The 11,163-nt window shown below is 43.8% G+C and overlaps 1 protein-coding gene across 2 annotated transcripts in view; it reads left to right on the forward strand.

Moving 5' to 3' along the window:
• Positions 1 to 6,683: 6,683 nt before the first annotated feature.
• Positions 6,684 to 11,163, forward strand: part of MND1 (meiotic nuclear divisions 1) — a 69,298-nt gene continuing 64,818 nt past the window's right edge. For both annotated transcript variants that reach the window (XM_049631217.1, XM_049631218.1), the window contains exon 1: positions 6,684 to 6,761. In XM_049631217.1, coding sequence (XP_049487174.1) covers positions 6,759 to 6,761 — 3 coding nt within the window. In that variant the 5' untranslated portion in view covers positions 6,684 to 6,758. The remainder of the gene's footprint in view (positions 6,762 to 11,163) is intronic.

Below are 11,163 nucleotides of genomic sequence, written 5' to 3' on the forward strand. Positions count from 1 at the left end.
TTTAAGCATCTCTCAAATTATCCTTTGAGAACTCATTTCCCATAAAGCCAGCTGCACTCCTTTCCAGAGCAACCAAGTTCAACTAAAGCTGCAGTGTATTATTTACCCTAAGTGAAGAGGCAGGAAGGGCAAATGATATTCTATCCTCTACCCCACGCTACTGCCTTTTTTTGTTGTTGCTGTCATTGGACAAATGTCTAAGCACTTGTGATACACCAGGGTTTAAGGTAGGTGTAAGGGATATAAAGATGAGGTAAAGCCTGTGGCCTCTAAGAGCTTGCAGTTTGGTTAGTGAACCAGGCCAGGTAATTATAATACCATGAGCTGCTTTTATATGCATTCATTAGCAAATATTTACTGAGTCTAGTATGTTCTAGCCACTAGGAAACAGCAGCAAACTAAAAAGTCCCTATTCTCATGGAGCTTTAATTCTACTGGAATGAAACTTACATGAATGTGTGTGTGTGTGTGTGTGTGTGTGTGTGTGTGTATTCATGTTCAGTGTGTGTATATATATACATATATGTGTGTGTGTACATGTGTGAAGATATACATAATATATAATGGCTGGCTACATAATTTGTGGGGGCTGATGCAAAATGAAAATGCAGGAACCCTCCTTCAAAAAGAATGTAAAAGGCTTTTTCCTTTTTTCTGTGGCCTCTTGACCTGTGGTGGTGGTTTTTATTTGCTATTTAATGTCCTGCTCCCTGGGGCATAAGGATACTTGATGGCTAAGTAGAGACCCTCATGGGCACCTAGGACCCCACACCATGACTCAGACTTCCCCATGGCTTGGGCCCCAGCCTCCTGCCAGGAATGGAGGGTGGCAGGGGTCACTGGATGGGGCTGAGGGAACTGGCAGGTAAGAACTTGCCCCAGAGGAAGGCAGAGGGCTGGTGTTGCCGCCGGACCACTTATGAGCCAACACTTGGTAAAAGATGGCGAGAGAGCATGAGATGTCCAGGAAAGAACAAGTAGTTCAATGTCGTGAGGCCACAGAATGCTCAAGAAGAAATGAGGAGAAATGAGACTGGGCTACAAAAAGGAGTAAGTTCCTTACTGTGCCTGTTCTCCCAGATGGAATGATTAGAAACTATGATACAGAGAAATTAAGGTAAGAGCCATAAGAGAAGTGTTAATAAAACACAAGGGAAGTTCTGAGTTATCACATGATTCATGGGCACAATCCTGCTTTATGCCACATAATTATAAATAACAGTCCCTTTCGTTCTCAGATGTGCCCGTTTGGATGATAAATTGTATATTTACTCTACACCAGTGTTTCTCAACCTTTTTTCCATTATCATCCCCCTAAGGAGATCTCTTATACATTTTTTCCTAATCTCCCCTATCCCCACTCCATGAAATGTTACTACCAGAGATGTACCGTGTATCTGTTTGTGTACTATAGCCCTTTGGAGAGCCACAGACCATCTGAGATTTTTCCAGCTTCCAGGAGCCCTCGTTGAAACCGATGCTCTGCAAAAATGATACAATAGCATTGTCATTTTTAACTCAGGGGATGTGGGATGACTGAGAAGTTGATAACGGTGACTATTTCTTGGGGCACCTGGGTGGCTCAGTCGGTTGGGCATCCGACTCTTGGTTTCGACTCAGGTCATGATCTCTCAGTTCGTGAGTTCGAGCCCCACATCAGGCTGTCTGCTGTCATTGCAGAGCCCACTTTGGATCCTCTGCCCCCCCATCCCTCCCTCACTCATGCACTCTCTTTTTCTCTCAAAAATAAACATTAAAAAATTTTTTTTAATGTTGACTATTTCTTATTTGAAATGTTCTCCTTTCACGGTTTTTTATTCTCCTTCTTTTCCTACCTTGTAGACTTTTCCCTCTGTCTTTTCCAAATTACTTTCTTTTCCTGCTTCCTTAATAAGAAGTTTCTTCTAGAGGTCATGCTTTTCAGAATTTCAAGGAAGGGCCATGAGAAGGTTATCTTCAGTTTGGAGTATATTTCCTGAGAAAGCAAGGGAACCGGAGAAGGGAGAATGTGTCTCTTCTCCTTGGTGGTGTCGTTCTGAGGTCTGGTATTCTAAAATGGGTGCACATCTGGAATCTCAGAGAAGTGTAACTACAATTTAGGGCCATTTAGGATACAGCTACTGTTCAATGAGTAACCCACTCCATGTGCACTTAGTACTCATCTTTCCCAAGAGAAGACCCAATTGAGTCAATTTGTCACTGTCCAAGGCTACCTTGGCCACCTCGAAGGCAAGGGGCTTGCTCTATGTTCACCCTGTACACTCTGCCTTTGGCACGAGCGCCTAGCCCTGGTCGAGTCAGGCATGGCCCAGATGGCAGAGAGTTCATTAGATGGAATGGCAAGAACCACACCTGTGTGTAGCAAGAATGCCGGGGGTTTAAAGACAGAACGTGGCCAAGGGCCTGGAAGGGACCTAGAGAGTCAGAGTGTCCTCTCCAGTGGAGTTCTGTCCTCAGATCCCATCTCTCCTGTGTTCTTTCCTTCCACAAAGGAGATTTAAAAGATTTTTAAATACCCACACAGAGAAGTGCACACATGTTTAGTGGTTTTGCTCCTTTCGCATCTCACCCTTGCTGCCTCCTCACTCCCAAATAAATTACCAGCACGTCTTTGTCTCAAGTTCTGTTTTGGCGGAAATTCAGGGGATTCTGGGTTTCCAGGTTCCCAGTCTAGAAGAGGGGTTGTGACAGGTGGGCACATCTCTTTGGCCCTGCAGATTCCTTGCCTGTGGGGAGGGTTGTGGCTGGAGTAAGGGCAACAGGTCCCTCTGTAGAGCAGGGTCTTGGGCAAGGGTGCTGAGATGGGAGAGCAGTTCTGACTAAAACAAACCCCTTACTGGCGTGACCTGTCTGGTTCATCTTCACACACTTTGCAGGCAGCAGATAAAGTAAAAAGAATGAACTTAATGTATGCTTAAGGATTTTGTAAAACACAAATTTGGACAATAAATAAATGCCATCTGGGTACAAAAACAGATGCTAGATGGTGGATACGGGATCCAAAGTCATGGGTTCCTCTCAGATGCTGCAAATATTTATCTACCATACTTAAAAACCTGTATACTACATCTGCCTGCTCCGTAATATTACAAAACTTGGGGTATCTCTAGACATCATTAAAAGATAAACTGAGGCATATTAAAGATTTTAGGAGTCTGAGCAAAATCAGTTCTAATCAAGCAGTGTCAAACCAGAAGTGGGTAGGACTGCTCTGGCGACAGGAGCCCGCGGAATGACTTACACAGAGTACAGAACCAAAGGAATTATTCGATTCACTAAAGCTTAAAGTCTTGTTGACTGATGCAATTGTCGTTAGTGTTCTGATTTCCTAACCTCAGGGCATTTACAGGCTTAGATTTGGGTTTGCCCTTGTAGGCTGCCGCAGCATTAGAGCCACACAATAGAGTCTAATGGCTTCCTTGTTTAATTTAACACATCCGAATGGTATATATGATAATTTCAAATTTCTATTGGTAAGGATAATGAATGGGAAAGCATTACCCAATACAAATAAGATTAAAAAAAAATTTTTTTTTTGCTAACATTTATTTATTTTTTGAGAGTCAGAGAGAGACAGAGCACGAGCAGGGGAGGTGCAGAGAGAGGGAGACACAGAATCGGAAGCAGGCTCCAGGCTCTGAGCTGTGAGCACGGAGCCCGATGCGGGGCTTGAACCCACAAACTGTGAGATCATGACCTGAGCCGAAGTCAGTCGCCCAACCGGCCGATCCACCCAGGTGCCCCAATAATTAAGATTTTAATAAAGTAAAGTATCCTTTGATTTTTCAACTGAAAACTATATCCAGTTATCCCCAAGTCAATGAAGAGACGGTGTTCTTAAATACCTCGTACATTTATTTGATACACATTTATTGAGTGTTGACCATCTGTTGGGCACTGTGCTAGGTCTTAGTGACACCAAGATCGTTGGGTTAACCTCTGCCACAGAAAGGAGTTTGATGTTTCAGGGAAGCTGTCCAAGAAAACAGTTATAGAATGAATGTGGGGTGCTATGATAAAATTGCAGATTGCTGGGGCGCCTGGGTGGCTCAGTTGGTTGAGCGTCCGACTTCGGCTCAGGTCATGATCTCACAGTCCGTGAGTTCGAGGCCCGAGTCGGCTCTGTGCTGACAGCTGAGAGCCTGGAGCCTGCTTCGGATTCTGTGTCTCCCTCTCTCTCTGACCCTCCCCCGTTCATGCTCTGTCTCTCTCTGTCTCAAAAATAAATAAACGTTAAAAAAATTTTTTTAAAAATTGCAGATTGCTATAGCATACCGCGGAAGACCCTCTATCTGCTTGTGCCCTGGGAGAGGGGAAGCACGGAAAAAGATTCCTGAAGCGAATCCTGTCAGATCTCCCAGACATATGAGCTATCTAAAGGGAGATTAGAATAAGCCAAATGGAAAAAGGCCATTCCTGTTGGAGGGAAGAGGTATGGCAGTTCGAGAGCCAAGTAAGGCAACTCTTCCCACAAGCATCACCTTTATGGTTTTTGTCAAATCTATATATCTCCAGTGCAATTACTTCATATTTTCTTAAATATCATTTTTGTTTTTTTGACATACCTACTTCATCCAAATCTAGAGAAATGCATGAGAACTCTGGAGTATAATGTGCTACTTATACTTTTTCTAGTACATATTAAAACATGTATTAAATGGCTACCCATTTACTATTTTATTTTATTTTTTTTTTTAATTTTTTTTAAACATTTATTTATTTTTGAGACAGAGAGAGACAGAGCATGAACAGGGGAAGGGCAGAGAGAGAGGGAGACACAGAATCTGAAACAGGCTCCAGGCTCCGAGCTGTCAGCACAGAGCCTGACGCGGGGCTTGAACTCACGGACCGTGAGATCATGACCTGAGCCGAAGTCGGACGCTTAACCGACCGAGCCACCCAGACGCCCCCATTTACTATTTTAAAATCATCTCATGTACCATCAATCATATGGTATCCTAACACACCCTAGGGAAAACTAAATTAATGGAACTCTAAGCAACCAATATAACCCTTCCCTTGCTTATGTTTCTTTTCTTTTTCTTTCTTTCTTTCTTTCTTTCTTTCTTTCTTTCTTTCTTTTTTTAGTGCTTACTTATTTATTTTGAGAGAGAGAGAGAGAGAGTGTGAACAGGGATAGGGCAGAAAGAAGGAGATAGAGAGAGAATCCAATGCATGCTCAGATCTCGAACCCACAAACTGTGAGATCATGACCTGAGTGGAGATCAAGAGTCAGAAACACAACCCACTGAACCACTCAGGTGCCCCTTGCTTCTGTTTCTTTAAAAAAAGGTTTTTTTTAATGTTTATTATTTTAAAAAAAATTGTTTTAACGTTTATTTATTTTTGAGACAGAGAGAAACAAAGCATGAACAGGGGAGGGTCAGAGAGAGAGAGAGAGGGAGACACAGAATCTGAAACAGGCTCCAAGCTCTGAGCTGTCAGCACAGAGCCCGACGCGGGGCTCGAACTCACGGACCGCGAGATCATGACCTGGGCTGAAGTCAGCCGCTTAACCAACTGAGCCACCCAGGCACCCCTATTTTTTTTTTTTAATTTATTTATTATTGAGAGACAGAGAGAGACACTGAGCGTGAGCAGGGGAGGGGCAGAGAGAGGGGAAGACACAGAATCTGAATCAGGCTTCAGGATCTGAGCTGTTAGCACAGAGGCTGATGAGGGGCTCGAACTCACAAACCACGAGATCGTGACCTGAGCCGAAGTCCGTTGCTCAACCAACTGAGCCACCCAGGCGCCCCTGTTTATTTATTTTTGAGAGAGACAGAGACAGAGACAGAATGCGAGTGGGGTAGGGGCAGAGAGAGAGGGAGACACAGGATCCGAAGCAGGCTCCAGGCTCTGAGCTGTCAGCACAGAGCCCGACGCAGGGCTTGAACTCAGGAGCTGCGAGATCATGACCTGAGCCCAAAGCTCAACCGACTGAGCCACCCGGTGCCCCGTCTTTGCTTCTGTTTCTTAAAGAAGCAATAAGAGATAAAAATTCTCACTTTAGATGCCACTCTATGTTTTCGGTAAAATTACTGTACTTTAAAATAGTTCAAAATAACGTACAATAATTTTCAAAATAACTGATAAGTCTGAGTTAATTTTGTAGCGCCTTTAGGCTAACACACACGAGCTTCAGACCTGAATATTCATGTATTTTCAGGTCGTGAGGTAGCAGCTTTTCCACAGCTTTCATTTGAAGCTCATTATTTTGTTTATTTAAAACAAATAAACCTAGGGGGAAAACAGACAACACAAAGCGATATTTTAAAACTGGGAAAACACTGAAGAGAGCTGCAAAGAAGAGGGGTAAAATTAGGAGAGAACAAAGTCCGCCTTAGGCTGGGCAAATCCGGGTGGATGGGGGCAGCGCTTCCTTCCTCGACAGCCAAACCGCCTCTATTTTTTAAGGCCAACTTTAGGCCGGGTTTCTGCAGCGCGAGGAAAACGTGCCCTAAAGTGAGGGCTTAAGACTTTCTAAAAAAAGGAGTCACATTCTACCTCAGGAGAGCAGAGGCAGGAGCGCGGAGAGACCAGTCCAAGCCGCGCCCTGGCCGACCCCGCCCCTCTCCGGCCGGCCGCTCCGCCGAGCCGCCAGGGGTCGCCGCGCACCGTTGGAGCGGAGGTCGGCCCCCGTCCCACCTCTTCCTGGTCGCTGCTCCGCCCCCTGGCGGTGTCCGCGCCAAAATCAAACCCGTCTAGTCCCGCCCCGCCCCTCGCTTCGCGCAGGCCCAGCCTTCGGAAGATCCGCTATGGTAAGAACTGAGGCCGAGCCCCAGGGTCCCGCTCCTCCCCACTCTCGAGGCGGCGGAGCTCCTCGGCAGCTTTAGGCCCCGGCGGGGTTTCGGGGGCTTGGCTCCCATGGAGGGGCCGCCAGGTCGACGCGGCCGGAGCCCAGAGGCTGAGGCGTGGCCCCGGGCCTGCTACCCTTAGGCCGCGGGGCGTCCGCCGCCTTCCCGCCCTTGCGCGCCCCGCGCTGTCCCCAGAGCCTTCCAAGGCGGGTTAGGCTAAAATCCGGAGGCGTTCGCGAACGTGACCCGAGTGTCTCACAAACTTAGCGACCTGTCCAAAGCACGAGTCGCTTCAGAACCATTGCACCAGGCTCCCCGGATTCTGCTGCCAAAGGTGCGGCCTCTTAGGAAGAACCGGGAAAGGTGTGAGCGAGCAAGCATCTTGGGTCTTAGACGAGTGCTATGTATCATGGTTTGTAGAGCACGTTTCTGAGTGGCTCACGGTTTCAGAAGTAACCTAACGAATCTTCACTTTATGCCAGTAAGATTTCTTTGAAAATCCGTTGTTCTTTTACCAAAGGGCTGGAATCGATGTCCTTTTGTGCTCTGAACTGCTGGTTGGTAAGGAGTTAGTCCGTTTATTAGGGAAGCACTGCGCTGAGTTAGCCTTCCCTGCATACCATGGTCCGTTAAGTCCTGGTAAGATTCCAAGGCGTGCTTGTATCTTTGTGAATTTAATGTCTTTTAGCTCGTCCAATCATTAAAAAAAATTTTTTTTTTTTTTTTTAAATTTGAGAGAGAGAGAGAGCGAGCGGGGGAGAGGGTTAGAGTGAGGAAGAGAGAGCGAGAATCCCAAGTAGGCTCCATGCTCAGCTCAGGGTCGGTGGCGGGGCCTGATCCTAAGACCCCGGGATCATGACCTGAGCCGAAATTAAGAGCTGGAGGCCCAACCCACTGAGCCACCCAGAAGCCCCTCATCAAATCATTTCCATAAACTTCAGTTTCATGTCATTTTTTTTTTCTGCCTCTGTTGGCAGAGAATCAACATCTAATTAAATGAATCTAAGATTTTAATATCTTAATTTAGTTAAGTGGCCGTTATTTTGCTGGGCAAGGATCTAGGTTGTATGGTACTTATTTGAAGATACTTGTCCAGATGTAATTACAACTGATAACGGCTTCTTTGTGGTTAAACTAACAACGCTGCCACCTGGGCATAAAACGATCTCAGAAGCCAAACAGGAGCACACTTCAATCTGTTACCCATGCTGTGTGGTAGTGTATTTCTCAGTAGTGTTACTGGCCTAACACAACTGACCACTGAGAACTATGCAGCACAAATGCATTAACTTTATCCTTTTACCTAATGTCTCTTTACATACGAATCACCTTCTGATTCTAAATGGTAGTAATGCTGTTAACTATTTCCAGATGCTTACCTCTGATAGTGGAGAAACATGAAATAGAATAAAACTTGGAGATACATCCTATTTTTTAAATGTATGCTCAGGAAGTACGTTTAGTGTTATGTCGATCAAAGACAAAGTTTTGTTCCCTTTCCTGATTTTGAATTAATCCCAGTTTTGATTCGGTTGGGCTTGGTGGGTAAACAAGTACAGGCATATATTTGGAATTGGAGAGATGTAACGTACTCTGCCACTTCTGAGGGCAACAGATATCATCTACTTTTAATTTTTCAAAGTTGTAATTGGTAAACAGAGCTGATTTGGGGAATCTGTAACTCCTAATTGGAGAAGGTTCCTTAGATGTATGGTTTTTTAAGTGGTTTAAAATACAGGTTTCCCCCACTCTTTGAAAGAGTAGTGTTCCTATGAAGCCTTTTGTCATCTGAAATGATGTAAGGGGAAGCAGCAGCAGCAATTATTAATTTATATGGAAAAAAATCTTTTTTTTTAAATTTTTTTTTTTAACATTTTATTTATTTTTGAGACAGGGAGAGACAGAGCATGAACAGGGGAGGGTCAGAGAGAGGGAGACACAGAATCTGAAACAGGCTCCAGGCTCTGAGCTGTCTGCACAGAGTCCGACGCAGGGCTCGAACTCACTGACAGCGAGATCATGACCTGAGCCAAAGTCGGCCGCTTAACCGGCTGAGCCACCCAGGCGCCCCGGAAAAAAAATCTTTGAGCATTTCTGAGACCTAAAAAAAAAAAAAAAAAAAAACCCTCTTAGGCTTTCTCTTTTTTAATTTTTTAAAACTTTAAAGAATTTTTTTCTCTCAGGCTTTTCACATACCCTAGGATACATCTTGCCAGTGCAGATACTCATAGACACAGTTCAAAACTGTGGTGGCTTATGCTTGAGATGCTGAATGTAGTTCCCAGGGAAGGAGCTTGGTGGAGCCATTCCTAAACCAAACGCTGAACACTGGTTCTTCACTTTTTGTCTTTTTTCCGTACAAGTGAAAATGCTCTTAGGATTTCTTTTGGTTAGTGAAAATAGGTACTAATGTAAATCTTCTGAAAAGTGGGGATAGCTATATGTTAGTTGACCAGGAAGCTTTGTTGTCCTCAGGTCAAGTCTTGAGTCCCCTTACTTACTAATTTGAATATATATACATATTTGAATATATATATTCAATATATCTTTATTTGAATATATAGAGATATATATATATATATATATATATATATACACTAATTTGAATATATCTCTAACTTATGTTGTCAGCAGATTTTCTTTAATGTTAACTATTAAGTAAGCCCTTGTTGATTTTTTTGGGAGAAATTTCTAGATATGAATTAGTATGGTATCCTTTTACGTTAGTTATTTTCATTCTGGCCATGATACTCTCCTACTGTGGTTAATAATAAAAACTATTTCTAGTCATAAAAGAGACTGATGAGTAAATTAGCCTGAAAACAATGTTAATGGATAATACAGCTCATCCATATTTCTTGAGTAACTTTCATAGCTTCTGAACTGATATGAACTTTCCTAAAACTGTGTGCCTCCAGGACACTAGACTCTCCTCACTGTCTGCTTCTGGTGGGCAGATTGTTGTGGAGTCCATGAGTCTCTCCAAGGAGCTGTTTAATAATACCAAAATGTTAGGACCCATTTAAAGCTTTGGATCTGTTTTCCACTGATGTAGCTACAGACTAGTCCTAAAGGGATCCTCGCTGCCACCCAGTACCCCTGACCTGTTGCTAGATTCTGGGGTGAGAAGAGCAGTGTTCTCAACCCTGGGGAGTTAAAGCACCTGGGGAGGCTTTGTAAGATATGCATGCCCAGACCACGGTCTGGTCTCAGAGATTCTGATTCAGTTCATATGGCATGTGCCTTGGTATCAGTATTTTTGAAAAGCTCCTGAGATACTTCTAATGGCAGTTTGAAACCCATTGGACTAGAAAAATGAACCAAAAGAGCCTTCGAACTGGGTGTGGATTTCATGCTTGGTTGTTTTGATACTGCTGAGGCCAGTGTGAAGGGAGGCTAATTAAAGCAGTATTGAATGCCAGCTGTTGACTCCAGGTTTAGCAAATAGATCTATAGGTTTTTTGGAGCTTGCCCACCTGAGATTTCTGTGATTTATCTCTCCAGGAAAGGCCAAAAATGGTTAGCACAGAATTCTTTATTATTAATTTACCCTGTGTCATATATGGGAGTGCACAGGATGTTGTGGGGTTTGGGAGCCTGAACAGTCTCAAAGTTTAGAGTTAGGGCTGTGGATACATGGTCCTGAAGTCAAGGGATGGCCTTTGTGTCTGCTCTAACCTAGCACTAAGCTCTAGGAAGGCAAGGGCAATGCATGTTCTGAAGTTTTCAGTCTGCTGAGAAAGACAAGTATACAAATTGATTTGATAAAGTTGTGTTCTGGGAACACATGGGATGACACTCAGCCTGTCCTGTGAGCTCAGGGGAAGCTCTTTCACAGAATGCTTAAACTAAGCTTTAGGAGATTTTTTTTGGAGTTTCAAATAGGAGAGAGGAACAGGTGTTTTAGAACATTTTGTGAAAGACATAAAAATGGGAAAGAGCATGCTGCGAGTGGAGAATTACAAGTACAGATCTTCCTCAACTCACAATGGAGTTACACCCTGATAAACCCACTGTAATTTGAAAATATCATTAAGTCAAAAATGCATTTAATACACCTAACCTATGGAGCATCATAGCTTAGCCTAGCCTACCTTAAACATGCTCAGAACACTTATACATTAGCCTATAGCTGGGCAAAAGCATCTAAGACAAAGCCTATTTTATTTATTTTTTTATTTTTATTTTTATTTTTTTTTTAATATATGAATTTTATTGTCAAATTGGTTTCCATACAACACCCAGTGCTCATCCCAAAAGGTGCCCTCCTCAATACCCATCACTCACCCCCCCTCCCTCCCACCCCCCATCAACCCTCAGTTTGTTCTCAGTTTTTAACAGTCTCTTATGCTTTGGTTCTCTCCCA

Source organism: Panthera uncia, chromosome B1 (genome assembly GCF_023721935.1).
Source record: "Panthera uncia isolate 11264 chromosome B1, Puncia_PCG_1.0, whole genome shotgun sequence".
Taxonomy (NCBI): Eukaryota; Metazoa; Chordata; class Mammalia; order Carnivora; family Felidae; genus Panthera; species Panthera uncia.